Source organism: Abramis brama (genome assembly GCF_963993115.1).
Source record: "Abramis brama genome assembly, chromosome: 15".
Lineage (NCBI taxonomy): Eukaryota > Metazoa > Chordata > Actinopteri > Cypriniformes > Leuciscidae > Abramis > Abramis brama.
The window spans coordinates 6,534,696-6,552,292 of NC_139977.1; the positions used below are offsets into that span (position 1 = coordinate 6,534,696).

General features: G+C 36.5%; 2 protein-coding genes across 4 annotated transcripts; both read left to right on the forward strand.

Annotated features, from left to right (window-relative positions):
* Positions 1–1,676: 1,676 nt before the first annotated feature.
* LOC311097949 (leucine--tRNA ligase, cytoplasmic-like) lies at positions 1,677–5,383 on the forward strand (the record flags this gene model as incomplete). The annotated part of the gene is made up of 4 exons (XM_084137960.1): positions 1,677–1,785; positions 1,912–1,994; positions 2,341–2,476; positions 5,374–5,383. Exons 1-4 carry the CDS (start codon positions 1,700–1,702, stop codon positions 5,381–5,383), a joined length of 315 nt encoding a protein of 104 aa, XP_083994086.1. The 5' UTR covers positions 1,677–1,699.
* Positions 5,384–11,768: 6,385 nt separating this feature from the next.
* Positions 11,769–17,281, forward strand: plac8l1 (PLAC8 like 1). 3 transcript variants are annotated; one of them, XM_084136675.1, is made up of 5 exons: positions 11,804–12,083; positions 12,472–12,514; positions 12,661–12,844; positions 14,552–14,688; positions 16,713–17,281. In XM_084136675.1, the coding sequence occupies exons 3-5, from the start codon at positions 12,667–12,669 to the stop codon at positions 16,842–16,844; spliced, it is 447 nt and encodes a 148-aa protein (XP_083992801.1). In that variant the 5' UTR covers positions 11,804–12,083; positions 12,472–12,514; positions 12,661–12,666; the 3' UTR covers positions 16,845–17,281. The 3 variants fall into 3 exon arrangements, with proteins under 3 accessions (XP_083992803.1, XP_083992801.1, XP_083992802.1); XM_084136676.1 differs by lacking the exon at positions 11,804–12,083 and adding an exon at positions 12,102–12,173; XM_084136677.1 differs by lacking the exon at positions 12,472–12,514 and having other exon boundaries at positions 11,769–12,083.
* Positions 17,282–17,597: the final 316 nt, after the last annotated feature.

Below are 17,597 nucleotides of genomic sequence, written 5' to 3' on the forward strand. Positions count from 1 at the left end.
CGTCCCAGTCCCCTGTCCTGATGAGTGGAGTGAACTGAAGAGGAGAAGCACCAACATGAACTTGTGAATCTGAAGGATCTTGAGAGATTCTGTATGGAGGAATGGTCTCTGATCTCTTGTCAGTTGTTCCCCAAACTCATCAGGCATTATAGAAGAAAACTCAGAGCAGTTATCTTGGAAAAGGGAGGTTAAAAAAAGTATTTAATAACAGGGAGCCAATAATTATGGCCAGCGTGTTTTGGAGAAAAGCATTTATTTCATAATGTGATTCCCCCCCACTTTCAATTATTTTACTTCAATGAAAGGTTAGATTTTTGCGAATTTCTTTTAATGAAAGATCAAAATGATAAACAATACAGATTTATTTTTGTACAGCCATTTTTGATCATATCTACCAGGGGTGCCATTAATTCTGACCACAACTGTATATCTTCATGTGCTCATCTGAACAACTTTAGTGAACTTTGTTTTACTAGATCATGTTAGTGGAGGGTTTCAAGGGTCAGAAAGTCCAGGATGTGAAGAAGCCCATTCAGAAGATGATGGTGGAGAAGGTTAGTGGACTATACATCGTAAAGCCTGAAATATGAAATAATAGTCTGAAAAAATGTTTAATTTAAAATTTAAAAATGTTTGTTTAAATGTAACAGTTTATTGAACCTTCAGGGTGTGTTCATTGCAGTTTGTTTCTCTTGGTACTTTTGATCTGGACCAAAATAAGACAACAATACATTTAGTCCTGGTTCACTTAGTGGTCACACTGTCATTATTAGGACAGAACCTAAAGATATATATATATATAAAATAAAAAGTATTTTGCGACTGAATTTAATGAACATCTAAAACAATGCTGTGTTCTGGGCTAAATGGAGATGGAGGAGGCAGACAATAAACACAACTATACATTTATTTGTAAAAGAACATTAAAAAAGCGAAAGGAGCGGCAGCGTCCGACTGTGGCATATAAGCACAATAAACACAGCAATGTAAAATGTCCTGGGCTCTCTGCCCCACCCTGCTTCATACCACAGTAACTTTAATTAAACTTTAAAACTTTAGTTCATCCATGAACTCATTTCTGACTGAGTCCCGTCGGATTGCTTTCCATCGGCTGTGGAGGTGAATATACGAAAACTGCATCATCAAGCTATGCCTTTGTTTTGAATAGGTGACATCTAGCGTGAAAATTACATATTGTGCCTTTAACATGATTTTTCTAAAAAAAATGATAGATAATCAAATAAACCTACTTCAGTTCAGTAAGTGTTTATCTTATTTTTTTATTTATTTCCAACAATATAGACTAAAAGTTAATCTTAATTTTCATTTACTTTATAAAAATCAGTAAAGATTTCACAGCAAAAGACACGTGAACCATGACCTGAAGGTGGAGGATTTTAGAATGATACTAAAAGACCATCTACTTGCTAAAAAAGTATAAGCAATCAATCAGACAACAGAGGGAATGTTGTAAATTGTGTGCATTTTTTTCAGTTTGGATCATGTTGATCATTTAGAGGCCTTAGACTTTGCATATCAAATATGATGCAGTAGGCTTTATAGGGTTAATGATTGACCGTTGACTTAAGAAAATATCTTGTATTCACTTCCTGTTCAATAAGAGAATGTGATTTTACTCTATCGCGGTGCATTGCCATGCGGAGTCCCTGATGGATTTGACTTGTCAGACAGTGACTGCATGGGGTCTTTATCTGACAGGTATCTGGATTATGGCAATGAGGAATGGAAAAAGCAAGCCATGGGTGTCCTGGAGGCTCTGGAAACGTAAGTCTTGCACTTTGTGGCATTGAGGAGATTGCAGTGGAAAATTGTCATGTTGCTTTGGGGTGCCATTCTTGCTGGAGAAGCTTCATTAATATGTGAATATTGACGTTATGCTTTTCTCTTCAGGTTCTGTGATGAAACCAGAAAGAACTTTGAAGCAACGTTGGCTTGGCTTCAGGAGCATGCCTGTTCCAGAACGTATGGTTTAGGTAAGACCTGCTTATGTCTGCCATTGTGGCTTTGTTGCAAGCTTTTCTGTATCCTGTTCAGTTTTTCTTTTGGATTAAATTGCTTGTAATAGTTAGGCAAACTGCACAAAGTTTTCTTTGCACACATCCTTTTGAAATCACCTCAGATGTCCACCTTTGTGTGAAGCTTATCTTAATCAAAGTCTTTTTGTAAGGACAAGGCCCATCTATATTTCTTTTGTAATACTCTTATTTCTCGCTCCTCCCTTGCCCCCAAACCACTCAGCGATACCATCAGCAATTTTCTTGCTGCTCCTTAGTGAGAACATTTGATTTTGTAGTTCTTTTATGTGTTTGGTTCCCATAGGAACCCGGTTGCCATGGGATGAACAATGGCTCATTGAGTCCCTGTCGGACTCCACCATCTATATGGCCTTCTACACCGTGGCACATCTCCAGGGAGGGGTTCTCAACGGACAAGGACCCTCCCCACTGGGAATCAGGTATTCCAGAAGTGGTTTGAAAGTTTTAAAAAAAGATGAAAATGGAAAGTAAATGATTTTAGACTGATCATTTGGAATTTGGAGTCTGGTTTTATTTTATTCCTCATTTATTCAGCTTTTGCCTTGACATTTTCCCACTAGCATGGGTTAGGACCACTTACTTTAATTAAGATTAAAATAGAGTGCTGCAGGAATGATGTATTTTTGTTGGCCAAAAGAGTTAGCCTTTTAGCACTTCTGGTTTGTCCTGAAGTCAATGGGTTATTCGTGTTTTAAGTGAAAAAGTAAATATGATTGCTAACAAGGGCCATTTCACACCTACCTTGTTTGGTCCGGATTTTAGGACTTTTCAGTTTGATCCGAATCAAAATTACAGGTGTGAAACCTTCCCCGGACCACGGTCCAGACCAGACAGACGGAATTTGGTTAGACGAAAAGAGGTAGTCTCGGTCCGGATCAAACTGAACAAAGGTTTGGTTCGTTGCTTGTGTGAAAGCATTTTCTGTATGGTTCGGACTTTCAGACCATTTACAGGAAGTTCCAGTGGATCTCGCAGCATTGCTTGCAGTCTTCTCCTCCTTTCCTGCCGTCGAAGATAAAATTTTTGCACAACGAGGACGTTCATTTGGCGAATTCATTTGGCCTCGAGTATAGTTGGTGCTGCAGGTAGTAATGCTGTAATAAGAACAGTATAGTGGCAATGATATGCGTCTGTTCATTCATTCTTGTCTAAGGTTTTTTTCATTCTTACCTGTCGAATTGACAACATGCTGACGTCAGACGCACGTCCGTTTACAAACCAATCAATGTCAAGATGCAGCCCACATAGATGATGATGACAGGACGCAAGTACGTCATATAAAGTTCTTTAGTGCGCTTGCATAATTGCAATGTGAAACCAAACCAAAACTTACCGAATGTATAAAATGTATCAAAACATGAACTTTGGTTCAGACCTTGGTGCAGACTTTCAGGTGTGAAAACGCCCTAAATGGGAATACAGAGGACTACAGCTGTACTTGTAAACTCATCTACTCACTAGTCCACTTTCACAGCCTCATTGTGTTTATAGTCGTGCTCTTGGAACCATTCTAACTCAAACCTTCAGGAAAATCTTTTGAAAATAAAGACTGAAAGAGTTGTCGAAGCTTAATGGTGGTGATGTTGAAGTCGTGTGACCGTGGTGCAGTTTGTTTATTCCAGGGCCTAAAACTAACTTTATTCCACACCTGCCAATGGCCGGTGACTTAAGAAAATTTACTGACCATGAAAGTTATGACACAAATATTAGATGCCAACGAAAATTCACAATTCTCTATTCCAATTTCGACACCACAGCTAAAACTACTAGCCTAACTAGCCTAACTGTTGCTAAAAAAAAAAAAATTCTATCATAAAAAAAAAAGCCTAGACTCAAATGTTCTACTTTACTGAAACCCAGAGAACTAGGAGGGGTCTCACTCCCTAACTTCCAGTTATATTTTTGGTCTGCCCAGATCAAAAATATGATAAATTGGTTTCTTAATAGAATGGATTCACGGTGGGTAGGAATTGAGTCTTCGAGATGTTTTCCAAATTTGTTATGTACTTTACCATTTATTTACAGTGTACATAAAATCGAATCAGTGTCCAATATTTATACAGTTTCAAACACTCTCCTGGCTTGGAAAGATGTTTTGAAGTATCTGAATATTCCATTTATTTTATCTTTAAAATCTCCTATTTCATCCAATCCTGATCTACCCCCTGCTATTCAGAACATTGGTCTTCGATCATGGAGACTGAGGGGAATTTTGGAGCTTGACCAGTTATTTGACAAGGGCAATCTGAAATCATTTCAGTTATTACATTTTGATCTTCCTGATATAGAAAAACAATTGCATTCTTCAATTTCCCTCAAAAGGAAGATTTCTGTTTTTTATAATATGTTATCTAATGTCGGGCCTTCCTCCTTTCACCCTCTGAAATCGATATGGGAAAAAGACTTTGAGACAAATTTCAGTGATGAGGCGTGGCAATCGATCTGCTCCGGTGTCTTTTTTAGAGGGGCTTCAATATTGAATCACGAGCAAAACTTTAAGTTCATTTACAGGACTTATTTAACACCGGTTCGTCTCCATAAGATTTTTCCTAATGCTTCCCAATATTGTTTCAAGTGTAAGTCTAATATTGGCACAGTGATGCATATGTTTTGGAGCTGTGACATGATCAAGGTGTACTGGAAAGAAATACATAAAATTGTTCAGAGGATTTCTGGTAAATCTTTGTATACTCCTGTTGTGGTCCACTCCTCATGTCCCTTCTGTTAATATGTGGATGAATCAAATTGCTATTTTCCTCCCTTTAGAAAAGCTAACTTGTGACTTACGGGTCTAATGATTTCTGGCGTATTTGGTCCCCTCTTTGGAACTTTCTGGAGAATGAATGTTGAATGTCTTTATTTCTTTACTCTTTTTTTTTTTTTTTTTTGCTATTACCCTTCACCCGATACTTTAACTACCAGTTGATGGATGATTGTATGTGCTGCCATGAGACACCTGTACCACGGTTTTGATATTGTAAAACTACAAAAACAATTATTTAAGAAAAAAGAAAAAAAGAAAAAAAAGTAAATTACAAACAATAGGACAAATACAGCAATGTAACAAAAATATGAAGTTATGTTTTTTTCATGTACAATCGGTTTATTTAACATTTAGTTAGAATTAGTATATAAATTTAATAAACAAATGAAAAAATAAAATATTGCACAGTCTTTACTGTATGAATTAAATATAAATGTATTCTTATTAAAGCTATAATAAGTTATTCAGTCAAGAGCAGCAAGTTATTTCCTCTTTTGTTTGATTCACATTAAAGGTGCAGTGTGTGATTTTTTTTCTCTTTTTTTTTTTTAGCAGCATCTAGTGGTGAGATTTGCGAATTGCAAACAGTCAGTCACTCAAGGCCAATCCTTCAAATTGCAAACTCGAATGAGAAGCTACGGTGGCCGACGTAGGATCGGAAGATGTCGTCGTCTGAGTCAGCAGAGAGTAGCAAGTCAAGCAATGAGGTTTCTTTATTTTATATTTTATATTAAATTATATTTACGTAATTATTCAGTAAAACCACATGTTATTGCGATTGTTATTTTTACTTGTTCATCATTGTGTTAGTCTTTTATTCACTGACTTTACCATAGCTTGTTTCCATGCTAGTTAGTATAAGATAAGAGCTATGGATAAAGAGCATCAAAGCAGCTAGGTAAGGGGAAATAGCTAACGTTACGATGTCCAAGGCGTCGTTCAGACAGCATGTTTTTCTCCACGTTTGAGTCAGGGACAACCTGAGTATTCTGCTGTGTCTTTTTCTGCTGCTTCTCATTCAAGTTAGTGACGAAACGCGCTCTGTAGCGCTGTTCGTTCGCTGTCGGCTACGGTAGAAACATGACGTCACAATATGTCGACCTTCATAGAAGGGGGGTGCCCACGGTTATGTAGATATAAATGACTCATTCTAAAGTAATAAAAACATAACGGTTCATTAAGTAAGGTCTTTATACACCACTGAAAACATAGTTATGGATCTTATATTGCATTTCTGTCAATAGATCTTCAGAAATATCACACATTGCACCTTTAATAACACAGAGCAGCAGGTAGGTATATTAGGCTGCTGTCACTTTAAGATCAAACACACGGATCCATCATACTGACAGACATCCGGTTTACACCCAACTGTTTACTTTCACTTGAAACATAACCAGCTGCGTTTACATAAATACTCCACATGATGGCATTTTGACATAATTGTGTGCATTTAACCATTCAAGTGCAATGAGAAGTGAAAGAACTGAATTCGCGATCGCATGCTGAGAGACGCGGCTTTCTGTGCACGTGCACGCTGTGTGTCAGTCACCAAGTTCTTCACTGCTTATTGTGCTTAATAACACTTTTTAACATCGAGCACATCCCAAATTCATGATCGCCTTCTGAGAGACAGTTTTCTGTACGCGCACTTTGGCAGTGTACCAGTCAGCAGGAGCACCGTACCGAGGTTCTTTCAGGAAATATTGCGCTCATAACTCTTTTTAACATCAGACATCTCTTTATATTCTCATTCATGCATTTCATCACACTAAAGTGTCTATAGTGCTTTATATTTACATACCGGGATATACACGATATAGCAAAATCTCTAACGATAGACATTTTATACCGTGGTAACGATATATATCGTCATATTGCACAGCCCTAACTGCATATAATCTTCACTGTATAAATGAAACAGATTAATACTTATTGAAGTTACAAAAGTTTTTCAGTCAAGAACAGTGAGAGATTTTTTCTTTGTCTTTTCATAAAAATCAGACTACAGCAGGAATATCAGGCTGCTGTCACTTAAAGAATGCATGGATCCAATACTGATACATATGTTTTCTTTCTCAACTGTTTACGTTCACTCAATACATAAAAGACTATGTTTATTAGGATACTTGCTGAGATTTTTTTACATAATATTGTGTGTTTGTCCGTTCAAGATGAGAATGTAAAATTAGAAGAGTCTGTGTGGCCTGTCTATTTCTGTGCCATCTTGACTTTCGTCACTTTTTTTTCTTCTTGTTAATTGGTTTGCTAAGCTGAACAGCCAATAAGTGATCTTTCTCTTACCAACAGCTCTGACCCCAAATCAACATGATCAGTGAGCCGAAAAAAGCCGGCGACTGTGTCCAACTAGTGGCAACGGTCTGGGAGGACAGTCACTCAACAACAACCCAACATTGACCCACCATCGCTTTGTGTTACAGCGTTTAGGGTCCTTCTGATAACTACCACTGCTGTGCTTGGTTCTGTAATTGCTGCTTGCAGCTATGTTTATAGTAATTATGATAATGATAAGCAATTTAAACAGCTCTAACTTTTTATCGTTATGGTTAAAACTCGCCAAGCTTTGCACTCATGAAGGGTGAGAGTGGCTGTTTTCATGGACTGAATGTGTAGTTGCATAGCAACTAGTGGTTAACTGTAATATTCAAAACCTCAACCCTGCTACATGCCATAAAATGTTCAGTAATTTCTTTATGAAGATTTTCAGTCAAGTGTTTTACGGGAGCTTCCTGTTGGGTTAGAATTAGTAGCATCCTTGTAAAATCCTTGTAACATTACAAGGCCGTTAGACAGAGATCCTGCACTGAAACAGAATTGACCTCAAGAATGAGTTAAGTCGACAGCTGTCATGTAGAGTGAGTTCAGCGCTGTCCCAGACCTCCCCTGACAGAAGAGTAGTGCATTATCCCTCGCTTTTATCATGGGACGTTTCCCTACAGTCTGTTTCTACCTATGCCGATCCTTACGTAAGCGTTATGAGTCAAAGCTCTGAGGAAAGAGGCTTTTCTCAGTCCTGTTGTTGAGACCATGTGGTAATGGATGTCGCTTTGGATAAGGAGTTGTTGTGCTGATGTGTTTTAGACTGTGAAGGAAACTATACTGTTACATGTAATGGAAAAAACACCTTCCCTAGATTTACTCCATTCCAGTCAATATTCTTTGTGTGTGTGTGTATGGTCATACTTTAGATTAGGGTCCAATTCTCACTATTATCTAACTATTAATTATGACTTTTGCCTTTCTAAACTCATATTTACTGCTTATTACAAGTTAGTAAGGTTGATAAATTTAGATATTGGGTAAGATTAAGGGATGTAGAATATGGTCATTCAGAAAAAGGCATTATTATGTGCTTTATAAGTACTAATAAACAGCCAATATCCTAATATGCAAGCTAATAAGCAACTAGTTAATAGTGAGAATTGGACCCTAAACTAAAGTGTTGCCATATATATAATTGATGTTGTTGTTATTAATCAATCCATTTACATAATGTTTGTAGAACATGTTTAGTGTTCAGAAATCCTGACATTAAAGTTTGTGTAAGTTTGCTTTCCTTTGTCAACCACAGAAGGGGGACAGCAAACCACCAGCTAAGCCCACGCACTGCACCATCTATGTAGCGAAGACCAAACATTACAAGGTACAAACACCCTAACCACAGCTCAGTGCATTGCTGTATCAGTATATCACTCATATATCAAAGTGTGCCAATTGAGACAATCTTCACATATTTAATAGGGCTGGGTATTGACAGAATTCAAATGGATTTGATTCTGGTTGACTATCTCTTGATTAGTTTAGATTCTGATTCAGTATTTACAATAATGCACAAATAATGCCAATACAAAGTATTCCACTCTGAGAAATTTGGTCAACCTAAATATAATGCATTATCAAAATGCTCCTCTCCTACCTTATATCTTATAATCCAACAGTGTACAAAACAATAGTCGCAAAATAGCAGCAGCTGCGTTTGCATGAAATGAGAGAGTGAGTCCGCGATACTACATGACATAATTAAATAACTGTACACAAAATATTGATTTGACTGAGTTTTAATATTTTATTAACTCGCCAAACACAAAACTTCCACAAAGAAAAAACGTTCCTAGCGCTGCTGACTTCAGTAACCCGGATGAGCCTGTGTTATCTGTTTTCAGCGGTTGTTATTGCGGAATAACATATCGCTGGATGGCACGATTGACCAATCAGAATCAAGTATTCCACAGAGCCGTGTAATAATGGTGAATATTAGGTGTTGCATATGTAATTATTATGCTGTATTGGGATATGCAGCTATTTGATAATTTCTCCGGTACTATTTTAATACCAGTGTTGAATTTGGAATGTTAAATCTTGACCTGAGCGGTGAATCAAATGGCTATTCATTCTGATTGTCATTCCAGAGTAACAGTGGAGTTCTACCTGACAATAAGGTCATCGCCACGGAGCTGGGTGCCATGCCGGAGCTAAAGAAGTACATGAAGAGAGTGATGCCCTTTGTAGCCATGAACAAACAGTGTATGATTATGATTCAGGCCGCATTACAGGTCAGAAGTCAGATTGGATCAAAACATTCCGAATATTTATCCAGTTCCATCTGGTTGAAGATTTGGGACATTTGGCTATAGAAACAAATGTGTCATAAAATGCATTAAAATTGGTCCTGTTTCTGTTTTTCTGTGTATTTCCAGGACAGCCTAGAGAAAATCGGGCCCAGGGTTCTTGATCTAGAGCTAGAGTTTGACGAGCGCACCGTCCTACAGGAGAATACCGTTTATTTGACTAATTCTCTCAAGGTAATTGCGCACAACTACTTAAAAAGCCAACTAAATGTACAGTTTCTATAAAACCAAAGATTAGAAATCAAGAAAGACCCTCACTTACGAACAATTAAAGACAACATAAAATCGATATTAACTTAATGGATGGCTTAAGTAATGTCCCTGGACTTGTATGTCTCATCAGTGCACAATACAACTCAAACAACTTTTCATTTCTGCTGATGTAATCAAGGCCGTGTGGGCGGGGCAAATTATATTATCCAATCATCACAGTCCAGAAAGTTCCTGCTGAATAAAAACAAGCCCCACCTTCCATAATTTCTCTTTGAATATTGTCTTTTACTCTAAAAATACATAAATATGTATTTAACAACCAACCAAACCGCAGTGTTGAATGCTGTGAGCCCTATTATTAGTTGACTTTAGGTCTGATCTCATTGTTAGTTGTCTCTCTCTAACCCCTCTCTCCCTCTCCGTCTCCTCCATCAGTTGGATCAGATAGACGTTGTATTCGCCTCTGAAGCAGATGACAAAGTAAAGGAGGACTGTTGCCCTGGGAAACCGTTCTGTGTCTTCAGATCTGAGGTGATGATGAGAGCCACTGAGGCCCTGTCAAAGCTGCAACACAGAAGCCTCCATCTATTGTCTCTCTCTCTCTCTCTCTCTCTCTCTCTCTCTCTCTCTCTCTCTCTCTCTCTCTCTCTTTATTTTTTAATGGTTGATCTGGCCTGTGCTTCATGCAGCTAGAGACAGGCTAATTTTAGAAGCACGCTGTGCATGGGTAATGCTTCTTACATTCAGCTCACTGTGGTGTAGTGTAGTGTACAGCTTTGAGTTGTTTTCTGAAATGCAGTGCTGACACATTTTATACAGCATTTGATATGCAGTGTTCCCACAATCATGGGAAAACATGGAAATATTAAAGAATTTTAAATACGCTTTAAATTTTAATAATATTTCACACACACTATATATATCATGTTCATCATCAATCAACTGTATCAACTGTATGAAATGTAAGATGACCCATGTAGGACTGGAGTGGGGCAGGTGCCCCACAAATGTAATTTATTCCTGTGATCATAGCTGAATTCTCAGCATCATTACTCCAGTTTCAGTATCACATGATCTTTCAGAAATTTAGGTTTAGGTACAGGGTTAGAACTTAGTTATTAACAAGTTTTTGCAATTACAATAATAAGTACATAGTATATACATGGGGAACATGACTGTAAAATAAAGTGCAGTTACACTTTATTTTAAGGTGTCATTGTTACAGTGTAATTATATATTTAAGTACTGAGCAATATTTATTAACTACATGTACTTACTATAGGGTTAGGGTAAGATTAGGGTTTGGTTGAGGGTTAGTTGCATGTAATTATGCATAATTTACTGTTATTACTATGTTACATCTAGTTACTACATGTAACAAGGATACTGTAAAATAAAGTGTTACCTAAAGTGCTACAGGAAACGTTATATTGGTAAGAAATTGTGCACACAGAAACGTCCAGGCGCATAGAAACTTGAACCCCATGAATTACTATAAATAAAATAGCTCACTACTGAAAGCTACATTATTAAATGTCACACTGAAGACTTGGGAGCAATGATGCTGAAAATTCAGCTTTGTCGTCACAGGAATAAATTACATTTTAAAATATATACAATTAGAAAAAGCTTCTTTTACATCGTAATAATATTTCACAATAATATTGATTTTACTGTATTTTTTGATAACTTTTTTTGATCAAGTATACCTTGTAATAAATCATAAGATTTTTTCATGTTTTTGAAGGAAGTCTGCTATGTCCACTATGGCGCATGCCTTGGTGAACATAGGAGACTTCCTTCAAAAACATGAAAAAATCTTATGGTTATCTGTAAGGTTATCTGTAAGGTTAGTAACAATATATAACTATTTGTTACTTTGATAAAACCATATTGGATGATCACTAATCTGCAATTCCTTCATCGTCATTGAAAATGCCCTAGTATTTTTGGACTGAAGTGAGAAAATCTGAATTTGATAAAGAAAAGTTGCAAAAAACAAGTTTTCGGACACAAATAGCCCTGTTTTCTGAGAATGTGCCAACGCTATGAGTGATACTATTCTATTTTCCGGCCAAGCAGGCCGTAGCAGATATGAAGACGGTTCAATTTTACAGTCTGATGCAAGTGGAGACGAGATCAGCCACAAAGAAGCGCGTTCAGATAAACGATTACATGCACTTCAACAGATTTGGCTGGCAAACATATAAGCGAGCCGTTCTACATACGACAGCTACATGCAATGTTTTATTATAGTGGATGTGACACTGCTGGATGTGCGTTAGCGGCGGTGCAGAAGGAAGTGATGCGAGACATTAACCTCAAGAGGACGTGCTATTCTGCATTGCTGCTCTTGGGGTGAATTTATGTAACATCTTTCTCACACAGGCTGGATCGCTGGTAAGCTTTTGTTGCATATTTGAGGTGTCATTCTTGAGGTTTTGTTTGATATTTTTATGTTTGTGAATTGTAGGCTCCAGTGGGATATTTGTAAGTAGGCCTGCAGTCCCAATTATGCATGATTATGTGTTGTATAATTGTATATGAGAAGAATTTTGAACTGTATCTACTATTGTGTGTTACATTGCTGTTTGTGACTTGAGAGTTAGTATTTGAATGCGCTTGCGAGGTGTGTGAGGGTCTCCTGTGCATGTGTGTGTGTGTGTGTGTGTGTGTATGAAGGCTTATCAGCTCACAGCAGCTTCTGTCAGGGCTTCTTGGCGAAGCGACTATCAGAACGAACACACCACTGTCACCATAGGAAACTCACCCCTGTCTTTTCCTTTAGTCTGTTGTCATTGTGAGGGATTGTTCTGAGCCACATTCACCATGTAAGTGTTCACCCTCATTAATAAGCATTTCATTTGTTTAATGTCACAATGCTGTAAAAACTTTTTTAGGTCAGATGAGGACTTCCTTTATAGGATTGTGTGTCAATGTTTTTTGATCTGAAGCAGATTTCTTGTATCGCCTTCAGATTCAAATGGACTCTCCAGGTGGAAAAGATGTTGAAGAAAACCCAACAGGAAGTGAAACGATGGAACTTCCTGTGCTGACTCAACCTGGCCTCGGGGAGACCACGACGACAGTGACCACTATCACACAAACAGGGGGAGACTGGAGCTCAGGACTGATAGACGTGTGCGGTGACCCCAGCACATGTAAGAGGAAGTGCTTGAGAGAAGTTTACAATTAATATAGTCACATTGTGACGAAAAACAGTCGCACTGTAATATACTAAAGTAACATTTTGAATATAAAGTCAAAATTGGGAGTGATATAAGTTTGCTATTGCAAAAAACAAAGTCATAGTTGCAAGATATAAAGTTGCAATTACAAAAACAATCACATTGCCAATATTTGTGGTGCCCACTGTATAAATTTTCACAAAAAAAAAGTCGCATTGCTGGATATAAAGTCATAAAGTCGCATCTGCAATATTTAAACTCACTTTGCAAGATATAAAGTTGTACTGTGCAATATTTTTAGATGTAAATTTAAAATTAGGGGATGACATTGCAATTGTAAGAAACAAATTCACAGTTGCGTAATAAGTTACAGCAAAAAGCAGGCAGAAACAGGCTTCCATAATTATTTATTAATTGTTTTTATTGTCTTAAAGAGTTAGTTCACCCAGAAATTAAAATTCTGTCATTAATTACTCAACCTCATGTCGTTCCAAACCCTTAAGACTTCCATTCATCTTCAGAACACAAACGAAGATCTTTTTGATGAAATCTGAGAGATTTCTGTCCCTCCGTTGACAGCTACGCAACTTTGATGCTTCAGAAAGTTCATAAAGAAATCGTAAAACTAATCCATATGAATTGAGCAGTTTAGTCTGAATTTACAAATTTTCTGAAGATACAGTTTATATGATGAACCGATTGAATTGAGGCTTTTTAGGAATTTAGGAAAATTTGGAGGGACAGAAATCATTCAGATTTCATCAAAAAGATCTTCATTTGTATCAACTATCTCTTTATGACTGTTGTAATTCAACCGATACGACTTCGCCTTGTTTCAGTCTACTTTGGCAACAAAGAAAACATATTTTTCTGTTCCAGAATAATGAAACTGGCCTGGAACTCTAGTGGGACACAATTTGTTCTAAAACACTTTTAGCCTCAGGAAATCCAACACAGTCTCTCCATGAAGCCTCTGCATCTCTATACAAGCAAGTGAGACCTTGACTGACAAACTGTACATGAAAATCTATTGCTGAATATTTTTAAATCTTTTGGGACCCAGGTTGGCCCTTAGCATCACATTTTGGTCTTTTGTATAAATTTGGAAAAAAACTAAATACCAGACTCAGAACTCATTTTATTATATTTCTTCATAATTACATTTCTAATTATAAAATGTCTCCTAAAATACTTTATTTTGTGTTTGCAACATTTAAACATAATTAAATTTGTCCAAAAGATGTGCGCTATCCTGCTGAAAATACATATCCACAGATTATGTATTTCACAAATCACACAAATGACTTAAAAATCTTATGGGTCAAACTTTTTGGATTCCAGCTAGCCTTAGTATGTACTCTATTAAGTATGTGTAATTACTGTTGTTTTCCTAATCCAGTGGTTTGTGTACCGTTTCATAATCATTAAAAGTTAATGACATTCCTTAATGATTATAAATTGTTGATGATTTTCCATTCATTTAAAGAAAAAGCTGGGCATAAAACAAAATTATACTTTGTCCAAGGACATTGATTTCTCTTTCAAAGCCATATTTATCAGAATTGAATCCTTTTGTTGCAGGCAGTCAATAAAAGCAGTGTTTAAGTAATTGCAGATAAGCACCGATGCTCCGAGTTTCTGGACTCACGTTTCAAAGCAACTCTCCTCTCTTCTGTGCAGGTCTGATGGGTGCGTTTGTGCCATGTTGTCTGGACCTGAGTCTGGCTCATCAGTATGGAGAATGTGTGTGTTTGCCTCTTCTGCCTGGCTCCACGTTCGCCATGAGAGTGGGCATTAGAGAGAGGTTTAAAATCAGGGTAAGGATTCAGGAGTAATGTAAATAATGTGACATGGTGGGAATGGAGTTTCTGAGTTTTCGATGACTGAAAATTTCACAGTGCTGATTTAATACTGACAAAAATGAACAGGATTCCAAAATCTGTTTGATTACCGTTTGAATTCCGTTTAGTATGCAAAATTATTTATAAAATGAAAAATGATATATACAAACTTTATGCAAGAATACTGTATCAGTTTGTGCATTCCCATTACTATAATATTTTAATGGACTATTTTGCTATACAATTCAAAATCCAATATCTAATTCTACAAACGTTTTACTTTTATTGTCATTTAAATACCATGTAGTAAAATAAAATATCAGATTGTTTTTTAATGCTTTATGCATATAAGAAACTGGCTTTGTCAAAAAAAAAATTGGCTTTGTCCCTGCACTTTCTGTATATGTTTTATTTTTATTTTTTTTTAGAAAAATATTGTTTGTAAACATGGCCTTGGAAGAACTATATTATTTTAGTATCATTGATATAGGCCTACTATTATAGTGTTTGTTGCTTTCACTTTAATTGTGGTTAAAGTTATTTTTTTTATATATATATATATATATGGCAGTTTTTTTATGGTTTTCGGTTTGGGTAACGATAACGACCCTGTGATATCATGCAACGATGTTAAAAAGTTAAAAAATAGGTAATAGTTAAAAAAAATTATTTGACATTTTTGCACTAACCTTCAACACCATAACACATTTTTAAACTTTTTTTTTTTACTGAATGATAAAAAAAATAAAAATAAAAAAAAGAGCACCTGGAAATGAGCAAGCTACACTGAATCCAAGATGGATGTGCATTCCAGATAGTTCGCCTTAAACCCCAATGTATACTACAAAGTATACTTCGGTTTTTACGTGTACACGAGGGTCCACATACAGTGTGCATCAAGGGACACTCAAAATACAAATTTTGAGTGTATTACTATTTACTATAGTATACAATATTATTTGTACTGACGCCCACTGACGTCTGGCTGGGCCAGAACAAAGTACGGAAGACGCTTAATAGTCTGCAATAGTGTAGGGATAAGGTCCGTGGCAGAAACTTTTGACACAAATCAACCCGAGTTCGAATCCGCCCTTTGCCGAACTCGTTCTACTCCCTTTGCCCATCATATATCTGATCGGAAAGGCATTTATTTTCAATAAAAATGGAAGTGTCTAGCATGGGTTTAATAATAAAGTGTTTATTGGTTATTGTTTGGGGTAGGTGTAGGGGGGGCTTTATTGTCCCACTAAGGTGGCATCCATTTAATAATTTTAAGAAATGTAATAATTTACACCATTTTATTATTGCATACAATTTAATGAGGTGTAAATAGTATCTGCCACTATTTATAAATATAATTAGCATCTAACTACTATTTACACTTATTGCAAAGAAAATAATGCTATTTTTACATAATGTAAAGAGAATATTTCCCGCCGGAAGTAGTTGGTCATCTGGGTACTTTTTGGCTACTGTTTTATGAGTACTGTGAATTCGGACATACTTCTTCTGTAACATACTGTTTTCGTCTACTATGTAGTAGCTAAGTATGTGATTTCGTATGCAGCCTTAGTTCGCACATGCTATCAAATGGAGTCGACTTTAAAAGGCAGTTCGACTGTATGCGTAAAAAAAAGACGTTTACGTTGGGCTTTAATGTGAGAACCAACAACTCAACTCAGATATCACTGTAGAGTTTCCACTGAACAATGGATTACGGTGACCTGAAAAAAAGTTTTACAGTATTTGCTCTAGGTGTAGATATTTATCTTTGATTTATCTTGTCATATCCTTCTTGTGCCAAGAAGTAAAACACATCCAGTATTTGACAGTTATATGAAGATTCCTTAAATTAAATTTCATAACTAGATTCCTCGACTTGGAGGGGGATGTTAAATCAATATCGGGGAAATGTATCCTTACTTAGAAATCTAAAAACCCTAATGTGCCTGGTTCTATTAAATTAAGAATACATTACAGTGTGCTGTGTGTGTCTCCAGGGCAGCGTGTGTGAGGACTGGACTACGGTTTATTGCTGCTATCCTCTGGCCCTCTGTCAAATGATCAGAGAGATGAAGAAGAGACTGAAGACACAGATCTACACCGTTTCTACCCTGCTGGAGAGCTCCTGAGACACAGTGTGTGTGTGTGTGTGTACATGAATCCGATTTTCTTCTCATCCGTGTTTTTGCCGATGCTAAAAGACTGAGGGGCCGTCTCAGCTGTCAGGATGTTTATTACCCGGGGTCCTGAACTTCACGCAGGGTTAGACATATCAGTACTCTCTGCTTGAAGATTGATGCCGCTGACATTTCCAACTGACGGAGAGATGGAGTGACAGATGGGTGGAGAGACGGATGAGTGGAGAAGAGGTTCCTGATGTTTTCTGGCACTGTCTATGGTTTAATTTCAGATTTCTCTCTCATGGCACACATAGAACAAATGCAGGTTTTGTTATATGAAATCAGTTTTGGCACTATTTCTAATCGTATTTCAAATTCAGAGTCAAAACTGATTTGACATCTAATCTCTTGTTTTATCCAAAATAAAGTGTGTTTAAAAAAACTGCAAAATTTTGTCAGATTTACTGTATTTAATGTTATATATATATTTTTGCATTTTTTTATACATTTACATTTGTTTAATTTCTAATCCAACAAATGGCTTATATATGATAAAGCAAGGATAAAAACAATAATGAATATTAACAAAAATTAAATACGCAGGATACCATTATTTTTACAATTATATTTTAGATTGTAATTTTCAATTAATAATTTTTAACATACAATTTATTTATAACTTAATATTACAACATTATTTAACATTATAAATATTTAATAAACCATTATAACATTATTTAAAGTCAGCATGAAATGGAAGCT